Source organism: Eptesicus fuscus, chromosome 14 (genome assembly GCF_027574615.1).
Source record: "Eptesicus fuscus isolate TK198812 chromosome 14, DD_ASM_mEF_20220401, whole genome shotgun sequence".
Lineage (NCBI taxonomy): Eukaryota > Metazoa > Chordata > Mammalia > Chiroptera > Vespertilionidae > Eptesicus > Eptesicus fuscus.
This window is the reverse complement of record NC_072486.1, coordinates 69,230,194-69,257,438: the sequence shown is the minus strand read 5'-3', so window position 1 is coordinate 69,257,438 and position 27,245 is coordinate 69,230,194. Positions and strand designations below refer to the sequence as shown.

Below are 27,245 nucleotides of genomic sequence, written 5' to 3'. Positions count from 1 at the left end.
CCTCACCCGGGCCTAGGTGCACGAAGCCTCATCCGGCTCCAGGGACACATGGTCGCACCCGGACCCAGGGACGCTTGGCCTCTCCCAGGCCCAGGGCCACTTGGGCTCACCCGGGTCTAGGTGCTCGCGTCCTCACCCGGATCCAGGGACACATGGTCTCACCCGGACCCAGGGACGCTTGGCCTCTCAGACCCCGGGGCACGTGACCTCACCCATGCCTAGGTGCACGAGGTCTCACCCGGATCCAGGGACACACGGTCTCACCCGGACCCAGGGACGCCTGGCCTCCCCCAGACCCAGGGGCACGTGGCCTCACCCGGGCCTAGGCGCACGAGGCCTCATCCGGATCCAGGGACTCACGGTCTCACCCGGACCCAGGGACGCCTGGCCTCCCCCAGACCCAGGGGCACGCGGCCCCACCCGGGCCTAGGTGCACGAGGCTCCACCCGGATCCAGGGACACATGGTCTCGCCCGGACCTAGGGGTGCGTGGCCTCTCTCAGACCCAGGGGCACGTGGCCTCACCTGGACCTAGGTGCACGAAGCCACCCGGACCCAGGGGCGCGTTACCTCTCTCAGACCCCTGGTCGCGTGGTCTCACCCGGATCCAGGGGCTCACGGCCTCACCCGTACTCGGGACCCAGCCTTACCCGGATCCAGGGGCCCACGGCCTCACCCGGACCCAGGGTTCAGATTCGCCCGGACCCAGGGGCACATGGCCTCACCCGAACCCGGAATCCAGCTTCACCTGGACCCAGGGGCGCGTGGCCTCACCCAAACCCAGGGGCGTGAGGCCTCACCTAGACCCAGAGGCGTGTGACCACATCTGAGCCCAGAGGTTCGCAGGCTCGCCTGGACTCGGGTCTCAGCGGGGTTTCGTCTTCTTGATCCCAATTCCTGTTGGTCAATTCCCTCTCAGCAATTCCTTCGGTCATTTTCTCAGAGCTCCAGGGCGGCTGCCGCAGAACTCGTTGGGCGGCGGGCTCGGCAAGGCTCTGGTGTGCCCGGTGCCCGGCGGTGGGCTGGTCCGGTGTCGCTGCGTCGGCCCTTGGGTCTGCAACGGTGGCCAGTCGCTGAGCGTGCGCACCTGGCCACTTCGGGGCATTGAGATTCTTGAAGGACTCGGAGGTCAGCAAGCACGGAGTCTCCCTCCCCATGTCTCCCAGGGGCTCGTCTGTCCGTGCTCGGCAGCGAGTGGAGCCGTCCCCTCAGCCGGAGACCGCCGGGGGAACTGCGCCGAGCACGTTCCAGGCCACCATTGTGTCGCCTGAGCCATAGTTCTTAAAGTGTGGACTTTGGGTCACCGGCATCAGCATCATCCTGCGTACCCCTCTCTTTTATTCTAGTTGTAGAGCATCTGCTCAGCCAGCCCCCCGGTCTTTCTGGCTGGTGTCTGCTCTGCTCTCCCGTCGTAGTCTCAATATTGTTGTGGTAGGGAACGATCAGGCTGCCGCCCTATGTCTCCATCTTGGTCCTCCTTTGTACAGTTAAGTCTTGATTGTTGTTGGTGTCACTGGGAGGAATTGTCCTCCAGGCCAATTGGCCATGAGGACCCTCTTTGTCTATATAGGAAGAGTTGCTGTGCAGGAGACATGTTTGTGGGCCGGGTCTTGATGCAGCAATGCCTTGGCGCTCACTGAGTCTGCCTCTAGAATGCCTCCCTTATGCAAGTGATTGAAATCTGGTGTCATCTCCCACCAACCACTAGATGCCCTCGTTTCTGGGTCTCCAATGTAGTGTGGGTCAGCCACTACCTGAGGCACTCAGCAGGAAAAAGCTTCTGCTCAGCTTGGCTGGGGCGGAGCTACAGGGTGGAGCCTACAACCTTGGCTTCCTGTCAGCCCCGCCCTATGAGGCTCCTGTGTCTGTGTCCCTCTGTATTCCTTGCAAACACCTCTGAGAGAAACGCGCCCTGGAGTTTCGCCCACTGCCAAACAGTCCAGTCCCTCCCCTAATGGATCTGGACTCCCAGATTCTCGCCTGGAACTGGGTTTCAGTGTAGTTGGAACTGGGTCTCAGCGCAGTCTGGCGTCCCTGTCTCCTTCCCAGCAGGGCCACCCAGTGGCGCAGGCAAAAGTCCGTCCTCTGCGCACCTTCCAGTGCGCGCGTCTGGAGCTGCCGCTTCTCTGTGCCTCCGCCACCACAGCCCAAATTCATTCCCCCAGCGTGCGCCTGGCTTCCCAGGGTTTCGCCCGGAACTGGGGTTCAGTGCAGTCGGAACTGGGGTTCAGCACGGTCCTGAGCTTATGTCTCCTTCCCGCTAGGGCAGTTCAGTGGCGCAGGCAACAGTCCGTCCTTTGCGCCCCTTCCCGTGCGCGCCTCTGGAGCTCTGCCTTCCCCCGCTCCTCTGTGCCTGCGCCCCACAGCCCAGATTCATTCCCCCAGCCTGCGCCTGGCTTCCCAGGGTTTCGCCCGGAACTGGCGCTCAGTGCAGTCGGAGCCGGCGCTTAGCACACTCCGGAGCCTTTATCTCCTTCCTGCCAGTGAACGCCGGCCAGGCCGTCAGCCGCCCCTTCCTCTCCGGCTCCATCCTCCCCGCAGGCGTGCGTGCTCGTGTCTCCGCCAGTTTCTCCATACCTCAGGCTTTTACGGCTCCCCCGATTGTCCCCGTGGCCTTCTCCTTCCCCCCAGCTGTGGGCATTTCAGTCCGCCAGCTCTCCTGTGGTTCTGGACGATGTCCGTTCTGACCTCTAGTTGTGCCTTTGAAATTGTTGTGCCCGGCTGCCGGTTAGGTGTTTCACCTATGCCGCCATCTTGGTTTCTCTCTGGTCAGGCATTTTGATGTCTCTCCTGTTGGGAATTGCCTATAGTTTTTCTCATGATTGGACTGGGGTTGTGGTTTTGGGGAGTAAGACCACAACGCTTCTCATCACATTATACCAAGGGTACAATACTGTCAACACGACTTATCGCTGTTGATGATAACTTGACAGTGTTGGCCAGGTTTTTCTTTTACTTCCGCTTTCCATATTGAAGTCTGTGGAAGGATGTCATTATGCACAGCCTACACCAAGAGAGTAAGTGTACTCCACATCCTTGATGGAGGAGTAACTATTATGTCATTTGGAGTTTTTCTGCATGGAAGATTTGTCTCTTTATTCCTTATTTATTTATTTAACCTTTTGTTTATATCAATATGGTCTTATGGATTTTTTCAATAATCGGATTATAATCCAATAGTACTTATTTTGTTGCTCAAATTGTTTCCAGCTTTAGCCATTGAGTCCCGTGTCCCCTTGACATATCTCCATCATTGCTTTTGCTGGCTGGTTTGCTTGTTTTGAGCGCTTTCATTTTTTGCTGGCGCTGTGATGCTCCAGGCTCATCCTGTATATTTACTACTCCAGCCCTCAAATCAGCCAACTCTCCAAGGAACCTTGATTTCTTTTATTGAAGAAAAGTGTTAGAAACCAGTATGTGGGCACTAGATGTAGTCTGATTTTTAAGTTGCCGCAGCGTCCATTTCTTTTAAGTGGTAAGGCTTTCAGACATCAGATGTTTTGTAAAAATGCAGTAGTAAGTGTTTTTCCCCAGAAGGACAATACTATTGAAAGCAGTAAAAGTTTAAACACACATACACACGTATTCAATCTGTTACACTGCAACAGAAAGCAACAGAAGTAGCATAAAAGTCTGAAAAAAGTCATTAAAAATCTATGGAAGGAACTTTAGCAAGCTCTGTAAATTAAATATGTCTTGAGTTTATTTCAGAGGAATAGACTGTTCTATTTCCTTTCATGCTCTTCTTAAAGGAAAATTTCTTCAAAGCAGGAAGCTTTTAAACGTTTGCAAGAGTTTAGGCATAATATTGTTTTCTTGAACTTTTGCATAGATTGGAAGAATTTCAGAACCTCAAAACTCTTCACATAAGCCATCTTATTGTCCTGTACAACCTCTCATAGGGCAGAAAGAGTGTAGACATTAGGACAGAAAAGCTTGATCCTTGGTATGGATTTAGAACATCAAGGGAGAGAATGGTTGAGGATTTCTTTGTGATAAAATGCAAAGTTTTCATCATCAGTTCTTAAAGGATAAGAAGCCAGAGGCATAACAAGCAAAAACCAGTCTCTGAGGGTAGGGAACCAGATTTAAATAGATTTTGTGCCATGTTGTAAAATTCACTGAAGATCTCAAGGTTCTGTATATATGATTTCTCTTCAAGTGCATTCCAACAATTGAAATATTTAATCCAATAAATATCTGCTAAGTGCCTACTAGAATCAGTGTTAGATATAAGAAGGCAAGTATTTTTTTATCCTTAAAAAAAAAAGCCATAAATAAAATAAGCTATGGGTCCTCTGTTACATCCATCATATTAAGAGTTCAGTTAAGGGAACTGGTTAATGAACCTTAAAAGATGCAGGCCCTAGCTGGTTTGGCTCAGTGGATAGAGCATCTGCATGTGGACTGAAGGGTCCTAGGTTCAATTCCAATCAAGGGCACCTGCCCAGGTTGTGGGCTCGATCCCCAGTAGGGGGTGTGCAGGAGGCAGCCAATCAATGATTCTCTCTCATCATCGATGTTTCTGTCTCTCTTTCCCTCTCCCTCCCTTCCTCTCTGAAATCAATAAAAATATATATTTTTAAAATCTTAAAAAAAGAGAGTATAGAGATGGCATTGTGGAATGTGAAATAGCCTTATGTTATATTATATTATATTTAAAAAGTAAATATCTTCAGTATTTCACACTGAAAGAAAACAATTTTTAGGAAATCAGTCTAATTGTATCCTTATGGAGTATAATAATCTAATACTGTGAATAAGTAAACGAGGCTTGGGTTTTGGAGCTATGCATCTTAGACACTCATGGACAGATTTATGTTTTGAGTCATACTTTATAAATCTTTTCTGCTTCAATCTAATGTGTGTGTTCACAGAAAAGTTTCCAACAAGTAAAGCACTTGGAATTGGCTGTTTGTTTTTATAATTATTTCAATGCAATGAATAATTAACTTTGATTTTTATAGTTACTTCTCCTTCTTCATTCTTACTAAGAACCAAAATATATCTTTATGTCCTTTCTTAAAAAACATTAACATTTTTTTCTCACTACCTTTCAATTTTAGTTTTTATAAAAGTATTTCAATATACTGGCTTTTGACTTTTAATTGTTGACCTGTTACTCACATTTATGTATGCACTTAACAAACATGTAGCCAGTATATCTTACATTCCAGACCCTGTTGTAGGTTCTGAGAACACAGAAATGAACAAAACAGACAGCCCTGCCCTCAGAGAGCTCACATTCAAATGGGGAGAGACCGACAATACATAAATAGACAAGTATATAATCTGTCAGATGATGATAAGGGCTATGAAGACAAATAAAGCAGAAATAGCCGTAATATTCAGAGATGTTTATATAGTGTGCCAGAAAATTGCAGTTGTCATTCCTTGGGAATAAATAGCATTTATCCGAATGCTGCAGTCTGAGAACTCTCTGCTCTCTGCTGTTCTCTGGGTTGAATTACTGATGGGCAGACCTTATCAATGAGGGAGTCACGTGAGAGCCAGGAAATGGTTGTTTATTTTGCATGGCAGCCTGCCTGTGAGAGGCTGGAAATATTTTAAAGGAAGCCCCACTCCTTAGGGCAGACGCTTGATTAAAACTAAGAACAAAGACCTTTAAAAATTGTTCTTCCTTTTAACACTAAGATGTTCGCTGTTTCCGAGCAACCTTAGAGAAGGATAAACGCAACAATCAGTGCTATTCCATATCAGAAAGAATACATCTGGGCCCTGACAACTCCTGAAATTGTCTGTGGCGTCCTCATTGCTTCCAGAGCCAGCGCGGGGAGTGATAGTGAGTGGTGCTCTGAGCCATTTGGTTTCACTGTTTATGGAGACACGCCTGTAAGTGTTTCTCATGTTTTTGTAATTTTGAGATGGAGAAGGGAACATCCACATCCTGTTTTCCTAGAACAATGTCCCATGACCTCTGTATTCAAAGGCTTGACTCAGTCTGGAGGGCTAGTCCTGCTCTGGTTTCTTTGGGAAAGAAATCATTTTATTTTTTTCTTATTTTTTGTTTTTTGAAAGAAATCATTTTAACCATCAAAGAATCTAAGCAACTTTTAGAGATTTCTTTTCAAAAGTAAGTGGAGGCCAAATTAATACTTATAGATTCTGAGTACACGTGCAGTTAGATTACTACTCTTTTACATATGAAAATTGTACTTCAATTCCCAGTGGTATTGCTAATAATATTTTGGGATGTGCTGCTGCTGGGTGAGGGTCTAGGAATACCTGAATTATCCCTGTTGTAGGCATTTTTTCCTCCAAGTTCCCAAAGGGAAATAGATGCAATGGACAGTAGTTGGAAAAATACCAAAGCTAAATAATTCCTTTTTGTCTCAGTTTCCTCTCTTATAAAGTATCTATATCTATATCTATCTATATAAAAGCCTAATATGCAAAGTGTCTCCTCAGGAGTTCTACTGGGAGACTGGGATGATGTGCGCTGACCACCAGGGGGCGGTGCGGAACGAAGGAAGGCCCCAGCTGGCAGCCGAAGAATGGGCCCTGATCGCTGGCCAGCCCTAGGGACCCTACCCATGCATGAATTTTGTTCACAGGGCCTCTAGTGTGTAATAATTGTTTCTATCCCACAAAGTTATGTTATTGGAAGTTCTGCATAAGTTAACATATAAGGCCCCAAAACCTAAGTTTCTCTGTTGCCTCTTTGTTTTTCAAAGGGATAACGGTTTAATGATCTCAAACATGGCCTCTAGAGCTAGACATCATGTATTAAAATTCTCTTCCCACCACTAACTAGTTGGCTAACCTTGGACCAGTTATTTAACCTTTCTGGTCTACTTTACCTGTTTTCCCCAAATCCAAATCTGCCTTCTCAGCTCTTATACTCTAATGTGAATCTTCTGGGGGCTGAAGAAACACACCAAGCAAGATGAACACCAAGAATGTTTGTCCCAATGCCTTGAAAGAGCCTGTCCTCGAAAGGCCATTTATAACTGTGGCAACAGCCCTGAGACAGGCCGAATGTGGAAAAAGTCCAAAGAGAGAGTGTGAGTGAGAAAAAGATGAGAGCCAACCAACCTTGAAGTGGGACCTGAGCCACGTTAGCAATCCAACCAGAGAAGAGACATAAATGAAAAACAAGATCAAGGGCAACTCTTGCCTTTTCCAGGCTCCGGAGAAAAAGAACAATTCTAAGAAGTCACACTTCAGTCCTCTCTAACTGTAACACAGCCAATAAAATGTCTTCAGAGCTGAGGTGACCTTACTCAACCTTGCGGGAGAGGATGGCCAAATCTGGAAATCAAAGGGTGTAGTCACATATGCTTTTAAGACCCACTGACCAAATATCAATTTGCCTAAAGTCAGCTCATCAAAATCGACTTACACAATGAACAGTGTAATTCATTAAAAGCTGAAACATGGATCATCAACTTGCTGAATGAGCAATTGATGGGACACTGACACACCAGTATTTTACAGCAGGTTTAGCACCGTTTTCTGCTTCTAGAGGCGGAGCCCACGCAGCGTTAGAGCAGGCAGGGCCATTACGGTCAACTGGAGAACGTGGGGAAGCTGGACTTAGCTCCAGCTACTGGCTGCCACGCAGGCATGGACCAGGTGCTGCCCAGTTTTCAAATGAAGGCTGAACTGGATTTTGATGTGAACTGTGCTGACATTTGCATTTTGTCAAATACTTAAAACTGTACAACACAACAAAACAAACACTGTGCAGGCCACATGCACCCCACATGTGGGCTTGACTCTGCCTGTGTGCCTGCAGTCTCGCGGTGAAACACTGGGCATGTGCGTACCCAGTCTCATGCTTTCAGCTATGTGAGCATGACCCGAAGCTCACAATATACAGTAATTTGTAATTTTGCTGAGGCACAAATTGTATCCCAAATGCTCCACGGTTGACTTCTGAGTGTGATTTACTTAGCTAGGGAATGTGCTTTGCTTTCTGCCCAGTTCCTACAAGTCAGTGTGACTTTTTTTTTTAAGTCAACTTTGAATGCAGAATAACACTCATGCAATAAACAAGCTTCTACTCTAAAAAAGGGCTGTGGGAGTCAGCAGAGGTAGTTTGTTTCTAATGTTGGAGAAAGAACTGAAAAGAAAGTGAAAAAGGTCTATTAAATATTTAATTGGAAAATAGTTTGAGGTAGAATTTAATGAGTGTAGCAATGGGAATTTTGAATGGAAACAATCAGTATTTTTCAGATCATGGTAGCAAGAATTAGGTAAGAAGTATAAATAGATGACTTGAAAATTTCAGTTCTACTTTATTCATTTTACTGTAAAATTGATATGCTACAGAGTATTTTTAAAATATTCATCTTGAATTTTAAATATTAATTAAATTTTTTGAGAGATGGGCAACTCTTATGAGCCTCAAAAACTATGTGATGCTTTATAAGTTATTCTAAATTCTTTTTAATGTTTAGATCCTTCAAATAGATTGCTGAAGGCAGTTACTGCTCTCTCTTCTTTTTCTTTCTGCTAGTTACTTTCATATTTCTAGTACAATGTTCTGTTCATAGGAGGTTCTTGATAAATTGAATGCGTTGAATTATTTAAAGGTGTCTTCCATTTTTAAACATTTATGGCTTAATATTATTTTCTATCAAATTGAGAAATTGTGCGTGTGCCTTGGGTAGTGAAAGGGGAATATAAAAAATGTACTCTGTTTTTAACACCCAAACAATAGAGTCCATAATTTGAAATTCTTTCTTTGCATATTCATATCTTCTTAAAATATTTAGTTGAGTATATTAAGACAGGACATTTCTTCTAGGTTTATAATGTTTCTTGGGCTAGAAATAATATTGAATGAAATAGTCTTTATGTTTTTTTCTTTTGAATCCACATCAAGGGTTTTGGTTGAAAATGCCAGATGGCCTGGCCAGTGTGGTTCAGTGGTTGAGTGGCAACCTATGAACCAGGAGGTCACAGTTCAATTCCAGGTCTGGGCTCATGCCTGGGTCTTGGGCTTGATCCCAGTAGAGGGAGTGCAGGAGGCAGCCGATCAATGATTCTCTCTGATTATTGACTAGAGGCCCGGTGCATGACATTTGTGCACTGGGGGTGAAGGGAGTCCCTCAGCCCGGCCTGCGCCCTCTTTAGTCTGGGACCCCTTCGGGGGATGTCCGCCTGCCATGGAGGCAGGAGAGGCTCCTGCCACCACCGCCAGCAGTGAGCCAGGCTTCTGGCTGAGTGGCGCTCCCTTTGTGGGTGCACACTGACCACCAGAGGGCAGCTCCTGCATTGAGCATCTGTCCCTGGTGGTCAATGCACATCATAGCGACCAGTTGTTCCGCTGTTTGGTCGATTTACATATTAGCCTTTTATTATATAGGATGCATCTATCTCTCTCCCTCTCCCTTCCTCTCTGAAATCAATAAAGATTTTTTAAATGCCATATTTAAAGTATTGGAATCATTGGCATATTTGGATTGGGCTAATGGAATATGCTTGTAGTTTCTTTAAAATGAGGATGAGTGGAACAAGGTAGACCCTTCAAACCTAAGGCCTGATAGCAATTACATGTAGAGATTTCTCTCCCATTCCCAAATGGCAGCACCATTTCTCCTTGTCCTTTGAACTGTTATGTATCCTTCAGTGTCTTGGGATACAAGAAGCAAATAGAGAATTTCTGGGCCAAGAGCTCATATGTTAACTTGAACTCAAATGCCTCGTTCAACTTTTGTTAGACAGAGTGGTTTCTCTTCTAGCAACAGAACAATTACAGAGGAACCAATAGCCCAGACAGCACAGAGCTTCTCAATTTGTAAAAGACTTGGTTAGTGAAGAGTGAAATTTCATTCCTAATTATCACAGTTCACGTTTCCTTATTAATATTTCTTTTTTTTCCTATAAAGCCCTTCTTTGAAAGTATTATGCTCTCAAGTGAGATATTTTTCTGGGAGAAGAAGAGAGAGAGAGAAACATCAATTGGCTGCCTCCCGCACCCACCCCAACTGGGGATCAGGCCTGCAACCTGGACATGTGCCCAGGAATTGAACTGGCAACCTTTCAGTGCACAGGACAGTGCTCAACTAATTGAATCACATTGGCCAGGGCCTTCTGGGACATTATTAAAAGATAAGATTTGGAGACATTGTTTATCTTCCTTTTAGAGACCACTAATACCTGTTGTGGGAAATGATTTGTGAGGTCTGGCATAGTTACTTGAAGGAACATTATGTCACGAGTGGTCAACAAAAGATCATGTGTACAGAAATGGCTTAATTTTTTAAACTGGATTTCCATCCAAAATAGGGGAAGTTTTCCAAATAATATTAATTCTTTTATACATAACCTTTTCTGGTTATTTTTGGTTTACCCATTTGTATACCCTCTCTGAACAAATGTGTTTACTACCCTATCATGGGCTACTCATTCATTCATTAATTTGACAAATATTTTTTTAATTTATTTTATTTTTTAAAAAATATATTTTATTGCTTTTTTAAAGAGAGGAAGGGAGAGGGATAGAGAGTTAGAAACACCAATGAGAGAGAAACATTGATCAGCTGCCTCCTGCACACCTCCTAGTGGGGATGTGCCCGCAACCAAGGTACATGCCCTTGACTGGAATCGAACCTGGAACCTTTCAGTCCGTAGGCCAACACTCTCTCCACTGAGCCAAACCAGTTAGGGCATGACAAATATTTTTAAAGCACCAATTTTATGTAAGGCATATTGATAAAAATTTATATAAATAAATCAAAGAGAATAAGTGAAATATATGCAAATGTTAATTTTTTTTTGCAAATGTTAACTTTTAAATGTTTAAACATTATGTGAGAATGTACTCTTCTGAGATGATTTTGGTAAGTAATTAGGATTTATTGGCAAAGAATTTCGTCCTTGGTGAAATAAATGAAATATCCTTTGCTTTGGTCCATGTTTTACTCTGTATTTTGATCTAACTCTGTGCTGTCTACAAATTTCTTTTGGACAAAACCTATGTCTTAATTTTTTCATTGAATTTTATTTTCTGCCCACTACAATATTTTCTCTGTAAGAAATCTTATGAAAGTATATTTAATGTTTAAGACCTATGGAAAGTAATGGTGTTGCTGAAGCCCAAAACTAAATATGTTTTGACTTATCATTATTTGATTTTGCAACTATCTCCTATCTTAAAATACTTTATAATCTTCTTTCCTCCCAATTTCCAAATGAGACTTTGTAAATTTATTATATTTCAATTTTAGTTTTTTTTCCAGAAATTTTTTGATATTGCTTTAGATAATTGAATTTTCCTAGGGAACAATGCTAAATATAAAAATGTTAGGTCTGCTAAATTAGAAAAGTTGAACTTTAGTCACTTTGAATATTGATTTTTAAATATAATCAGAATCGTTGTTGCCTGTGTTTTAGGACCAAAGTAATTATATTCTTTAATCTGAAGAAGTAAATGCTGCCTTTAAAAAATCTGATAATTTTTTTTTTCAATGCTTTTTGCTACTAGGTGATTTAGGCTCCTGGGATCTGCTCATTTGCCTGTCTTCTAGGAAAGCTGGTGGAAATCTCTGCATATCCAAGGAAGATGTGTGCCAGTTAAGTTTACATCAAAAGGTAAGTATTTTTTTTCACACATGCACAGATTATATTGGTCCTATAGATTTTACCACCAACATCTCTTGTTCAATAATGTTCAAAAAAGTTTCACCATTAGATCCATTACATGTTTGGAGAAAGTTCCAATGGTAATGCCTTATACACTTTACCATAAAATGTTCACCCTTTTTGTTTGATAGAATCCCCCTCAACCCCAGCAGCTACCAATAAGGACCCATTTTACCTAGCAGGACCCAAAACTTGATTGAGAAGTCTGTAGCCTCTGGATTGTTGCTTACCCTGGCCACATGTTCATCCAAAGTAGTCAAGTCTTTATTCTCTAGATCACTGTTTTAACTTTTTCAAAGTTAAAGTGGTATCCTGAATTCTAATAAAACTAGAGGCCCAGTGCATGAAATTCGTGCACAGGGGGGGAGGGGTTGTCCCTCAGTCCAGCCTGCACCTTCTCCTATCTGGGACATCCCTCTCACAATCCGGGACTGCTGGCTCCTAACTACTCACCTACCTGCCTGCTTGATTGCCCCTAACTGCTTCTGCCTGCCAGCCTGATCACTCCCCTGCCAGCCTGATTGATGCCTAACTGCTCCTCTGCTGGCCCAATTGCCCCCAACTGTCCTCCCCTGCTGGCTCGATCGCCCCCAACTGCCCTCCCCTGCCAGCCATCTTGTGGTGGCCATCTTGTGGCGACATCGCACGAGGGTATCGCGCCACCTAGGCTTTTATTATATAGGATTTATACAATTTATTATTAACTTTAAAAATTGGCATTCAATCTCTACTGTTTACTTTGTGTGAATTTTTGTAAATGCTTTTAGAAAAATTAATGAAGATTTATAAAATGCCCAATAATGTGTTTGGTCCCTGTGCTGGAAATATGCTCTATTTTGGTACCTGTAACAAGTCTCTGAAAAAAAAAGTGTCAAAACTAATAGCTATTTTCAGTAGTAAAATAGTATTGTAGTAGCAATCCTGATCACTTGATATTTCTGCAACTGACAGTCTTGATAACTCCTCTCTATTTCTGTCTCTTGACTACCTTGGCCTTTGGACTGAGCACATTGTTTTCGTTCTTCTTATATACTAGAGGCCTGGTGCATGACATTCGTTCACTGGGGGCGGGGGTCCCTCAGCCTGGCCTGCACCCTTTCACAGTCTGGGAGCCCTTGGGGGATGTCTGACTGATGGACATCCTTAGGCTGTCAGTCAGACATTCTTAGGCTGCTGTGGGGGCAGCTGAGGCTCCCGCCACCGGCGCTGCGCTCACCAGCTGTCAGCTGGCTTCTGACTGAGTGGCGCTTCCCCTGTGGGAGCGCACTGACCACCAGGGGGCAGCTCCTGTATTGAGCGTCTGTACCCTGGTGGTCAGTGCGTGTCATAGTGACTGGTTGTTCTGCTGTGGGGTCGATTTGCATATTACCCTTTTATTATATAGGATTTTTGGCTATTTCTTCTCTCTTTCTTTTTTATAGCTATCTTTCCTCTGCTCACTCTTGAATGCCTGTGTTCCCTAACACCACTCCCAAAGTTTTAACTGCCACTTGTAGTTGATGATTTCCAAATCTACATCTAAAATTCAAAACACTCTACCAGGCTTTGGGTTTGCATGTACCTCTCCAGATCTGATTATCATCTCCACTCTATGTCTCACAGACACCTCAAACACACATGGAGAAAACCAACTCATTGTTTTCCCCAGTAAATTTATTCTGTTCTTGCATTTAAAAGCTTTGCAGAACTTCTGTTCTGTTGGTCATAAGCATGATCAAGTCCTCTGTCACTTCCTGAGCTAGAAACCTGGCCTTCGCCTCTGAGCCCTTCCTCTTCTTTGTCATCTGCATTCCATCAATCACTAATACAATGAAATCTAAAGAGTTCTCAAATATTTTACTGCTCAATATTTCTCAAATATACCAGTACTTACTACCTTTACCCTAGCCAGGCAATCACCATATTTTACCAAGATTATTGCTGAATCCGCCTCACTAATTTTTCTGAAGCAAATATTTTGCCCCTGAAATTTATCCTGCCCACCATTGTCACAGTGAAAAACGATCCTCTTTGTGTATCACAACTCCCAGCAGGAGACAAATGACATACTGAAAAGGATATAACTGAAGGGAAATTAATGAAGGAACTATTTATAGTGGTTTTGGAAGAATAAGAGAAATCAAAAAGATTAGAGACACAAACCAGCAACATTATAATGTTTCCCCCAGCTCTGGTCTGAGGAAGGGTATGAAGAAGGAAGGGTGTGGCAGATCCTAATGAGAGCTGGAACCAAGGAAAAGAGGTCAGTGGGGGAGCTATAAGAGAGGAGCTATAAATATGGGGAAAGTCAGCTATTGACAAATCATAGTTCTGCAAAGAGGAAGCTTGGAAGATAAGTGTCCAAACTCTCTCCACTCCCACCCTCCAATCTCTTGCCAAGGATTCCCATTGGTACCAGACACCATTCAAAGTGCTTCCATATTTATTTATGTCCATTGTTTACATTTTAGGAGACTAAGCGCATAGAGGTTAAGAAAATCACGGATCATAAATGAAGCAAAGAGGGTTCAAATTCAGACAGTCTGACTTCAAATTCTGTTTTCTTTACCATATCACTACAGAACTGTTCTAAAAAGATGTTTAGCCACTGCACGTATAGCATATGCTAATGAATATACTTAAAGAATACAAAAATTATAAGTGATACATGTTATACAACTGTCACTTTGGAACATAAATAATTTGAAGCTTCGTGAGCCATAACTTAGTTACGTAAACATAAATATTAAAACTTACCAAAAAATTCAAGAGGGAGGAGGACTTCCTAGCTTTTTTTAGGAGGCCAGCATTATCCTAACTCTGAAACCATATAAAGACACTACAAAGAAAGAAAATTATAGGCCAGTATTCCTCATGAACAGAGTTGCTAAAATCCTCAACAAAATATTAGCAATTCGGATCTAGCAATGTACTAAAAATATCAGACACCATGACCAAGTGGTATTTATTTCAGAGATGCAAGGCTGGTATAATATTTGCAAATCAATAAATGTGATACATCACATAAACAAGATTAAAGATAAAAATCACATGATCAGATCAATAGATGCAGAAAAAACATTTAACAAAATCTAACAACCATTTTTTATAAAAACTCTTGGCAAAATGGGAATAGAGAGATCATAACTTAACATAATAAAGTCCATATAAGAAAAACCTGCAGCTAACATCATACTCAATGGGCCAAACTAAAAGCAGGTACAAGACTGGGATGTTCACTTTCACCACTTTTATTCAACATAGTACTAGAAGTCCTAGCCACAGGGATCAAACAAGAAGAAAAAAAAGCCATCCAAATTGGAAAGGAGAAAGTAAAACTGTCGTTATTTGCAGATGACATGATATTGTACATAGGAAACCCTAAAGATTTTACCAAAAAACTAGTAGATTTAAAAAATGAATTAGGCAAGCAGCAGGATACAAAATCAACATCCAGAAATCGATGGCATTTTTATTCAACAATAAAACTCCCAGAGAGAAAAAACAAAAAACAAAAACACAACCCCCCACACACAAAACCACCAAAAAAACCACACAATCCCTTTTGCCATTGCAACAAAAAATATATGATTCCTTGTAATAAACTTAATCAAGGAAGTAAAAGACCTGTACTGAGAAAACTACAGGATATTGAAAAAAAGAAATAAAGGAAAATATAAACAAATGGAAGCATATTCCATGTTCATGGATTGGAAGAATTAACATCATTAAAATGTCCATCCAATCTATGGATTCAGCACAATCCCTATTAAAATACCAATGGCATATTTCACAGATCTAGAACAATATAGAGGAAGTTAGCCATTGACAAATTATAACTGCAAAAATTTATATGGAATAAAAAAAGACCCTGAATAGCTGCTGCAATCTTCAGAAAGAAGAATAAAGTTGGAGGGATCACAATACCAGATATAAAATCTATATAATAAAAGCCTAAGTAACCATTATGGCGGAACAACCAGAACAACCGGTCACTATGATGCGCACTGACCACCAGGGGGCAGATGCTCAATGCAGGAGCTGTCCCTGGTGGTCAGTGTGCTCCCACAGGGGGAGCGCTGCTCAGCCAGAAGCCAGGCTCATGGGTGGGGAGCCTCTCTTGCTTCTGCGGCAGTGCTAAAGAGCAGCGAGCCTAGCGGTAAGGAGCCAGCAGGCAGGCGGTAAGGAGCAAGGGGTCCCGGATATGAGAGGGCTCAGGCTGGGCTGAGGGACCCCCGCCCCGCAGCCCCCCCCAACCCCCAGTGCACGAATTTCATGCACCAGGCTTCTAGTAATACTATAAGCCCATTGTAATCAATACTGCCTGGTACTGGCACAAGAACAGGCATAAAGATCAATGGAATGGAACAGAGAACCCAGAAATTGGCCCAAGCCATTACACTCAATTAATATTTGACAAAGGAGGCAAGAGCATTCAGTGGAGTAGGCAGTCTCTTCAATAAATAGTGTTGAATAAATTGGACAGGTATATGCCAAAAAAAGTGAAACTAGATCACCAACTTATACCATACATAAGAATAAACTCAAAATGGATAAAAAAAAAAAACTTAAATGCAAGTTGTGAAACCATAAAAATCCTAGAAGAAAACATAGACAACAAAATCTCAGACATCTCATGTGGCAGAATGTTCACCTATACATCTCCTTGGACAAGGGAAACAAAGGAAAAAATAAGCAAATGGGACTACATCAAACTAAAAATCTTCTGCACAGCAAAAGAAACCATCCTCAAAATGAAAAGGGAATCCACTGTATGGGAGAATATATTTGCCAATGATACATAGGTGAAGGGGTTAGTCTCCAAAATATATAAAGAAGTCATACAACTCAACAAAAGGAAGACAAACAATCTAATTAAAAAATGGGTAAAGGACCTAAATAGATACTTCTCCAAAGTGGACATACTGATGGCCAATAGACATATGAAAAAATGTTCAACATCACTAATCATCAGAGAGATGCAAATAAAAAAAAAATCAACAAACAGCAAGTGCTGGTGAGGATGTGGAGAAAAAGGAACCCTAGTACACTGCTGGTGGGAATGCAGACTGGTGCAGCCACTATGGAAAACACTATGGAGTTTCCTCAAAAAATTAAAAATGGAACTGCTGTTTGATTTAGTTATTCCACTTCTAGAAATATATTCTAAGAATCCCAAGACACCAATCAGAAAGAATATATGTATCCATATGTTCATAGCAGTATTATTTACAATAGCTAAAATCTGGAAACAGCCCAAGTGCCCATCAGTAGATGAGTGGATAAGAAAGCTGTGATTCATTTACACCATGGAATACTATGCAGCTGTAAAAAAAGAAGCATCTCTTATCTTTGAGATATCATGGAGGGACCTGGAGATTCTGGAAAGGCAAATAAGCCAGATAGAGAAAGACAAATATCACCTGATCTCATTTAAATGTGGAATATAATGAACAAAATAAACAGATGAACAGCATAGATCCAGAGGCATGGAAGCATGGAACAGACTTATGAATCTCAGAGGGAACAGGGGAAGTGAGAAGAGATTAACCACAGAATTTGTATGCATATAAGCATTGCCCATGGACACAGACAATAATGTGATGAAGGCCTGGGGTAGGGTGAGGGGGAAAAAGAAAGTGGGACATCTGTAATATTTACAACAATAAAGAAAAAACATAACAAAACAGTTGTTTCAAATTGCTTGATGATGTTGTGGGATTGTCAGTGACTGTAAAGTTAACAAAGAAAGGGCATCTGCTCAAATTAAAATTACTAATCATGTTAGAGGTTTGGAATTTAAGTGCTTAATGAAAATGATCATCAATCTGTTATGGAAAATGAATGGTCAGGAGTCTCTCTAGTCAGGAAGAAAGTAACATAAATTTAAAACTGTGTGGGTCCATGTGATACTGAAAGTGAAGTGAGGTCCACTAGTTGGGGTAGCATTAAATTTAGTAACTGGGGCTGTATCTCATCTCTAGCAGACAGGTTCTAGTATTTCCTGAGATGAGGGATTGATTTCTAGCTCTAAATGTTTGTGGGATTAGCAACCCCTAAACCCAGGATGCTGTTTTTAGTACTACTTGGAGCTCTGAGAACTACTGAAAGGGCTCTTACGTTAAGGCATGCAAGGACATTTTCAGGTGAATTTGATGGAATGATAATTGTATGTTAGAAACATGGGGGATAAAAGGACTTTTTTTTCTTTGATTCGTTGCTTCTCGTCATTAATTCTTTTCCTTATGGATGATACTGAACAGCTTTCAGAGATCCTATTTTTGATAAAATAAAAGGAATGAAAGTCTGTACAGATCTAGTGAAGAAAAAGAGCAGTTCCCTAAGATACAATATGAAGTGTGTGTACTCTCAATGTTCACAAGTGACTAAAAATTTTCTTTTATTACTTGGATGTTTTCTTACACTTTATAAATAGTCTACATTTACATGCCTATTCTCCTTAATGAGTTACTGTAGTATTAGGTTTTTTAAAAATTTATTTAAACACTTTTTAAGTGTTTATAATTAATACTATACTGTTGCACTTATTAATTAAAGGTTTCAACAAAGAATGATTTTTACTTTTGATTCTGACAATATCCTATCTAATAAAAGAGTAATATGCATCACTCCAACACACAAGATGGCTGCCCCCATGTGGACACAAGATGGCCACTACAAGATGGCCAGCAGGGAAGGGCAGTTGGGGGGATCAGGTCAGCAGGGGAGGACAGTTGGGGGTGACCAGGTCGGCAGGGGAGGGCAGTTAGGGGCAATCGGGCCTGCAGGGGAACAGTTAGGCGTCGATCAGGCTGGCAGGGGAGTGGTCAGGGGGTGATCAGGATGGTAAGCAGAAGCAGTTAGGGGCAATAAGGCAGGCAGGCAGGCGAGTGGTTGGGAACCAGCAGTCCTGGATTGTAAGAGGGATGTCTGACTGCCCATTTAGGCCCGATTCCAACAGGATCGGGCCTAAACAGGCAATTGAACATCCCTTGAGGAGTCCCAGATTGGAGAGGGTGCAGGCTGGGCTGAGGGACACCCCCCCTGCACAAATTTCATGCACCGGGCCTCTAGTATGTAATAAAATAATTTTTTAAAAAATTTCTTTATTGATTAAGGTATCACATATTTGTCCTCATCCCCCCATTCCCATCCCACACCCCTCCCCACACATGCCCCCACCCCCCCCTGTTGTCCTTGACCACTGATTAGGCTCATATGTATGCACACAAGTCCTTTGGTTGATCTCTCCCCTTTATCTCTCTCCTCCCCTACCCTCCCTCTGAGGTCAGACAGTCTGATCCATGCCTCCTTGTCTCTGGGTCTGTTCTTTTATTTATTTATTTTTTAATTTCTTTATTGATTAAGGTATCACATATTTGTCCTCATCCTGTTCTTGTTCATCAGTCTATGTTGTTCATCATTTCCCCTAGATGAGTGAGATCATGTCCTACTAGAAGTATACTTATAAGAACCGAAAATGAGACAAGCAATAATGGTTATGCTGAAAGGCAAATGAATCAGTCTGTAGTGAGTTTCTTTCTGGGCCAACAGTTCTTTTGAGACCCAATTTCAATGTCAAACAGTTCCTTATATGTACATGTCAGCAATGATATTTCAGTTCTGGATTATGAACAAATGGTGGTGGTAATGCAGGTCCGACCATCTCTGGTTTGGTCCTGGGCAACCTGCAGTAATGCACAGCTGCTGACTGCTAGTATGGCAAGGCGTTGTCAGCGTCTTCCATCTCTGGACTGCTTCTCTTCTCTCTTCATGGCTGGATAACATAATTTAGATAGAGATTATCACTTATTATGATTGTAGAAGATATGTGGAGATTGAAATCTTCTTAAATGCACATTTCCACCCTAGCCAGTTTGACTCAGTGGATAGAGTGTCTGCCTATGGACTGAAGGGTCCCGGGTTCAATTTCGGTCAAGGACACATGCCCAGTTTGGGACTTGATCCCCAGTAGGAGGCATGCAGGAGGCAGCCAATCAATGATTCTCTCTCATCATTGATGTTTCTCTCTCTCTCTCTCTCTCTCTCTCTCTCTCTTTCTCTCTCTGAAATCAATAAAAATATATTTAAAAATATATTTTAAAAAATGCACATTTCCATTGTCCCAATTTGATCTCAGAAATGTCCCAGGCTCAAATGTCATTATCATTTTATATTCATTCTAATTCTTTCAAAGATATGAAAGACTTTATGCTAAGGAAAATATCAGAACAGCTGTCTATAAAACACACACACACACACACACACACACACACACACGCGTGCGCGCGCGCGCACACACGCACACATTTGTAAAGCATTCAACCCCAATACAAAATGGGTATAGAAATGACTATTTGGGTGATTACGATGTGTCAGTGTAGATTAATCAATTGTAACAAAATCACCACTCGAGGGGCGGGAGGGTGCTGATAATGGGGGAGGTTGCGCATGTGTGGGGGCGGTGGGTAAACTGAACCTCAACTACTCCCCAAAATAAAGCCTGATAAAAATATTTATTGCAGTCTGAAGCTGGAGAAGCTCATCTTATAAAAGTTAGCTAACCAAGTAAAGACTTCTTTGATGATGTTCCACTTGATAATGATGCAAATCATAAATTTTATGATGTACATAAAAAATAAGAATATAAAGCCCTAGATACAGAAAAACGTTATTAGGTTTAACAATTAAAAAGTTAAAATATGTGTAATATAGATGATTTGCCATAGCTGTGTGACCCATTGCCCTGGAGTGTTTATTTCTTTGTGCTGAATCATTTAGTTTAACTGCTTAGTTTGGTGCTCAGTTTCAGATTAGAACAGAGATGATATTTCTGGTGTCACGTGTCACCATGATTATGTCATCTGCTGTGACTCTGAATTCCAAAGATTTGCTTTGGAGGAAAGAGCCTGGGAAGAGGTCACTGGGTGAGGGATGGGAAAATCGAAGGCGGAAGAGGGTGAGTAGTTACTTCCCGTGGCTTGGCTCTGAATTTCTGAAGCAAGTGCTTTGTTGACCCGGAGTCAGTTCATCCTTTTGATCCAAGGTCGCAAATGAAAAGTCATCTCTCTGATGAGACACAGCAAAGTGCCCTTCTATGTGAAGGCTGTGCACGCTGTGCAGTATCTTTGCAGCATCTACACAAAGTGTTTTGGCCCATGAGTTTTGTAACTCATGTTACCAAGACTTCTGTTTCATCCCGTTTGCAGGGGATGATGGGACCTAGGATGCTTTAAGCATTTGCAAAGACAGCACATTTGCTCTGAGCCCTTCAAGAAGTGGGAGCAGGTTTTTAAACCGGACCTGTGCCAGTAGCTAGTCTTTCATGTTATTTACCTAATGCTGGCTCTTTTTCTGGGTCCTTCTATTGTTAAAGGTTTTATTTAGTTAATAGCAACTGAGTCATTTTGCCTGCTGTGGGGGAAAATGGTTCAAGTTTATTGCCTTTTGAAGCTTTTTACATTTGAAAGGTGCTTTTATATGCTAACTTAAGGGAAAAAAATACCTCAAACATTTGGTATGAATTTCCCATATTTTTTCAGTGCTCTGTCCCTGACCTCCAGCCAATTTTAGGAATTCTGAATGGAAAACTTCAGGATTTTATGAAACCCTTTTCCCCCCTACATTTAGTCTCTGAATTGTTGTACTTTCGAATTTAAGAAATGTAGATATCTCTAAAGTCTATCATGCACTATACTTACAGCCTTTTCTCAATTCCCAGTGCAATAAGAACATACTAGGAAGTGGCTCAGACTTTGGTATCTCTTAATGGAGTGTTTAGGAATGTTGCTGGTGCAAATTTCACAGAGTTGGTTCTGCTGAAGTCTGGGCTTCATTCATAGATGATCTGGGCTGAAGTTTACATTTCACTGAATAAATGAAGAGGAGTTAAAGGGATTGCAATGGTTGGAGAATAATTGATGCACTGTTTCAAAGCTTAAGGTGCTTTTTTTAATGAACCATTAAAAAACAAAATAAGCCCTAGCTGGTCTGGCTCAGTGGATGGAGCGTTGGCCTGAGGACTGAAGGGTCCTGGGTTCGATTCTGGTCAAGGGCACATGCCCGGGTTGTGGGCACGGTCCCCGGTAGGGGGCCTGCAGGAGGTAGCCGATTAATGATTTTCTCTCATTATTGATGTTTATATCTCTCTCTCCCTCTCTCTTCCTCTCTGAAGTCAATACAAATATATTTCAAAACAAAACAAAACAAAAAACTAGAACCATGATTGAATTATTGGGTTGATAATATCTAAGAGCAGAAATGGAACTTAAAGACCCAAGGCTCTAACTGCTTTATTTTACAAACTGAGAGAGTGAGAAAGAGAAGCCACGTGGTGGACTCAAGATTACTATTCTGTTGGGTGGGAGAAGTGGGAGCACAAGCCTTGTCCCTGGGTCCCTCGCTTTTCTCCAACTGCAACTGTGTTCTTCTCATCTAATCACGCCAGCAAGACCAAGTAGAGAAACTCCAGTATTTTATTAGATTAGAGTGAATTAATTTGAAAGTAATCAATAACTGTTCAAAATGAATCTGATATTCAAGGTAATTCACACTTATCTCTTTCTGTTGGTTTTAAGAAGGCTTTACCATATTTGGAGTTATTTTTTGAGATTTTGTTGATAATAGCTAGCCAGCCAACCTGTAAATTCAGGAGAGGAGAGAATTAGCTTGTTTGTACCTTTTCAAGTTAAAGTACATATTTGAATTTGTGGTCATATTTATGAGGCTTTTTAAGAACACATTTTTGTTAAAGTAGAGTTATGTGATAGCTGGACTTTATATTTGGAAGCAATAATGAATGCCCTTCAGTACGAAGTGAAAAGTAGGGATGAAGTTTTGAAATAGGTTTAGCCCTGAATCTCCACTGTCTGTGACTCAAATCGCTGAGGGCCTTTGGAACATTGCACTGTAGTTGACTTACTTTGAGGTATGTTATGCTTAGTACTATTTTTTGGCCAAAGCTAAATTTGAAACTATGAAGTTATTTGTGTTACTCTATTTGCCATAAGGACATAGTATTCCCTTTTATTTCTAGCAAATACCATGGCTTTGAAATAAATCAAGGTTTTCAAAAGCATTCCCAAATATTTTGAAGATTTCTAAGGGCCAGGTTTTAATTTTATGCTACCCAGTAGACCACTCTGTTATTCTGGATCTAAATGCTGACCTGCAGAGGTTTGAGGGTAGGGTGTGGATGGTGTTCCCTTTGCCTGAGCATTTATGAATGCCCAGCTCACTAGAATCTTTTCATTCCTTCCAGGTAAACATATTACCAGAAATACAGCATCAGCTTTGCAGAAAGGAAGGCTTATGTCAAATAATTCAAAGATTTCCAGGTAAGCTTTGCTTTGCTTCCTTATGCATAAACATGTGAAACATGTAGGCGTCTGTAGGAGACACCATCTGATAGATGAGCTCCTTTGTCCACCAATTTCACGATCATAAATCTCCCAGAATCCACAAGGTTTTACCAATGGAAAGACCTCTATAATAAGTAATACAAGTGTAACGTTAATATTCTTTCTTTCAGTTTTGCCTTCTTTCTTTCTAGATAAATATTTATTTTCTTCATATATGTTTGCTTTTAATACATTTTCTGCTTTATTTTAAAAGCAATTATTATAGTACTTCTTAATTATATAATAATTATGAAAAACTTGAAATTAAAAAAATATGTCTTCATGATTAATGTGTTTCTTCTTTCTGAAATCTTCTCAATTTGTCTGTCTGTTTAAGACAAGATACTGACCGAGTAAATTCTATGTCATGACAACATTAGAAAAGTAGGATAAAAATTACCATCTCGTTTTCTCATAGATTCCCAGAGTGGGAAAATAACATCAGATGTTATATGTCTTCATAGATGAAATTATAGTCTCCTTTAAAGCTCATCAATGAAAGGGTTCTTCATATTTCTTGTTTAAAATTCATTTAATGTTTAATGGCTATACCCCTAGAAGGTATCTATATTAATAATAGCCTAGGTGGTCATCACACCCTCACGCATCACACCCTAATGTCGTCACAAAATGGCCATCACAAGATGGCTGTGCGCACAGCGGAGGTGGGGCTTGGCAGAGGAGGCAGGTGACGGCAGGGAAGGGCAGTTATGGGCAATCAGGCCGGCAGGGGAGGGCAGTTGGGGGGGACCAGGCCTGCAGGGGAGGGCAGTTGGGGGGGACCAGGCCTGCAGGGGAGGGCAGTTGGAGGCAACTGGGCCAGCAGGGGAGGGCAGTTGGGGGTTACGGGGCCAGCAGGGGAGGGCAGTTGAGAGCGATCAGGCTGGCAGGGGAATAGTTAGGTGTCAATCAGGCTGGCAGGGGAATAGTTAGGGGGTGATCAGGCTGGCAGGCAGGCAAGTGGTTGGGAGCCAGCAGTCCCGGATTGTGAGAGGGATGTCCGACTGCCGGTACATCTCCCGAGGGGTCCCAGATTGGAGAGGGTGCAGGCTGGGCTGAGGGAACCGCCCCCCCCCCCCCCCCCCAGTGCATGAATGTCATGCACCGGGCCTCTAGTCTAAAATAAATGAGAGCTACATAAACTTGGTTCTGTAGTTACTCTTTTAAATCACAATTGTAACTGACTCCATAGTCTCTAAATTTGTTTTGTTTTTATAAACATCCACTGGCTAGTTTCTTTATTTTATTTTTTTAAAGTAATGTGAGGAATAACTAAAATAATTACTTGCATTAATACATTACTAATAAGTTTGGAAATACACTTAAAGCAATTTGAAAAAATATTGTTTACATTTTGAAGAATGACTACAGATTTTTTAAGTTTTTGTTGTTTTTGCTATTTACATTCAAAATGGTTGACTCAGAACATTAAGTTTCTTTAGTGTTAGAATTAGCAACATAGAATCATAGGGATGAAAGTGCATTTATAGCCAGAAATGGATTACCAGTTTATAAGTTTATATTTTATTTTTGCTTTCATAAAATTAAGTTTTCCTCTTTTGCTTTAAACATTTTTTATTCTTTTTAAAAAATATATTTTTATTGATTTCAGAGAGGAAGGGAGAGGGAGAAAGAGATAGAAACATCAATGATGAGAGATAATTATTGATGGGCTGCCTCCTGCACATACCTCACACTAGGGATCGAGCCTGCAACCCCGGTATGTGCCCTGATGGGAAATCAAACCATGACCTCTTAGTTCATAGGTAGACGCTCAACTACTGAGCCACATAGGCTGGGCAAACATTTTTTATTCTTAAGAACATTTGTAAGTTCTCGATATATGTCCTTTCTCCACTCTGTCTAGTGTGTTATTTTCTATTTATCTTCATGACTAACAAGATAGTTTATGGGATATATAGCTTTTTAAATGGAATTACTTCTCCTGTCATGTTTTCTTAGCGGTGTAGCTTTAAAAGAATATATCTCCAGCATGGTTGTATGATTTAAACTTTAAAAACAACAGCTTTTGTGGTAGACTTTTTCTGTGACTGTATAGTATATAATATAAACTCAGTATTAATACCATTGTATCTGTTCTGAATACTGAATATTTAATATTGAATGCATATTAGATGGCAACATGTCAGTGCCTAAACATCTGCAGTAGTTCTATTAAAAAGGTAAGATTGTCAAACTAAACACAATATGACACAATTTAGCCATTTCATTTAAAACTAAAATGGCCCATGTCATTTTTAGCTGTGTTTTATTTATTTAGAGGAAGGCAAAACAAAATTTTGAAACCAGGTGTTTTAGCTCTGCCGCCTATGTGACTTAACTTCAGGTTGCTGTTGGGTGAGGATAATGAAACCATTTCATAAATGAAATTTTAAAAATAAAGTAAATAATACGTGTGTGTGTGTGTGTGTGTGTGTATGTATAATTTGATTTGAAGAATAAAAAATATTATATATTATTCCTAACACATAATGTTTAAAAAAATGGTAACTGGATCACCCTAGATTTGAAAAATCAAGCAACAGGCCTCTTAGTGCTTGGTATTATTTTTCTTTTGATATGAGTGACTATCACTAAACTTTTAGGTTTCTGTCAAAAAGTGTGAAGGGTCTGAGATTTCTTCTCCCTTCCAAGCTCACAAGTCAGTCTGCCACAGCGTCCTGGGTGCTGGCAGGAGACAGGAGGCTCCTGACTCAGAGAAAAATGACTCTATAATTTACAGCAGTGGCTGCAGTCAGGCTCCCAGCATTTGTCCCGGTTCACTGAGCCCAGTTCCCATAGGGCGATGTGAAGCAGGCAGCTGACACTTGTAAACTTAGTGGTTTGTGGTTCAAGAGAGGAACTCCTAGCTTAGGGAGTTTGACTGTTTTATAACGGGCAGTGAGCATGCCTGCCCTTTGCCCCAAAGGGAGACATTATTTTTGTTATATTGGACAAAGCCTTCTCTTTGCTCAGGAGGGAGACACTATCTTTATATTTCAAAGCTATCTGCTACCTAGATGTCTTTGAAAAGATAGTTCAGAGCGAAGTGGTCAGTGCCTCTGTTTGCAAAATGTGCAGAAATGTGACAGGTAAATGGAGAAGTGTCTCTCCACAGATTGAGAGATTACCTGAGAAGCTTCAGCTCCGAAGCTTAATAAATGGATAATTCTGAGCGAGATTTCCAGCCTGGTTGTGCTTGATTTCTCTTATCTATAAAAACACAGTGTTAGGCAATGATCAATAATGCTGAGGGTCCATGCTTCCCCAGTGGCTTTCCCCAGATTTAATCCTAAACCGTAGAGAGAAACAAGGATGCTGAGAAAGGATGGATGATCATACCGGTAAACATAGCTGGGACCCTCCGCGTGCGGCAGGACACACAGAGTTCGGGCCAGATGCAGAGGAAAGCTTGAAGACAGCGGGGGAGACGAACAGTCTGTTCCATTCCAAAGCTACACACAGTGGACCTGCCATTAGGCTTGTGATTCACATCCAGAGGCACCGGCCCATGGAATTTTTATGGGCTTACAAACGAATTTATTTTTATCTTGCCATTTAATGCTTTGCTTAAAAAAAAAAAAAAAGTTGTCTATTTTTTTTTTTTATGAGCCCAAACTTGTTGCTAATGTTTTTGTTGTTGTTGCTTTTTACTGTTTGTTTGTTTTTTGATAAAAAGAATTTCTTTTCCATATTTGAAATATAAGTACAAAGCAAAACATCAGAGAATTGTTTTATTTCATTTGTGAGTTGTTGTTTTTGTTCTTTTTTTATGCAGGATCACCATCCCAAGAAGTCAGGGTTAGGAGTGAGCCAAATTTTTGGCTATTACTCATTTTTTCCAGTAGTATTATCTTAGCTCTGAGCAGTGGCTGACACATGATGTTTGAAATGTACCCAAAATTGTACCCAAAAGGTAGCATTTGGAACATTTTAGGATCTGTGTCATTTTTTTAAAAGTAAGATTGTGAGTACATAAAGAAAAAAATAAAACAATAAATAAAATGTAATACCTTTTGTTGTATCTAAACAAGACTGGACTTAAAAAAATTATAGATATTTACTACCAAAGATAAAACAAATCTTTAAAATAACGTAATTGAAATTATTTTTAAACATTGATCAATAATATTTATTTATCTCGCATGGCACTGATGATTGTTTTTAATATTTTAGATTTTAAAATTCCTTTTTATCATATGATATCAGTAAAATATTGTCAGAGAATCAGGTAGCTTACCTTGAATTTAAATAA

At 41.2% G+C, this 27,245-nt stretch overlaps 1 protein-coding gene across 1 annotated transcript in view; it reads left to right on the top strand.

Annotated features, from left to right (window-relative positions):
• CPED1 (cadherin like and PC-esterase domain containing 1) overlaps positions 1–27,245 on the top strand; it is a 299,822-nt gene that overhangs the window by 54,870 nt on the left and 217,707 nt on the right. Inside the window, exons 3-4 of the mRNA XM_008157594.3 lie at positions 11,455–11,561; positions 22,852–22,927. Of these exons, the coding sequence (XP_008155816.2) occupies positions 11,455–11,561; positions 22,852–22,927 (183 nt within the window). The remainder of the gene's footprint in view (positions 1–11,454; positions 11,562–22,851; positions 22,928–27,245) is intronic.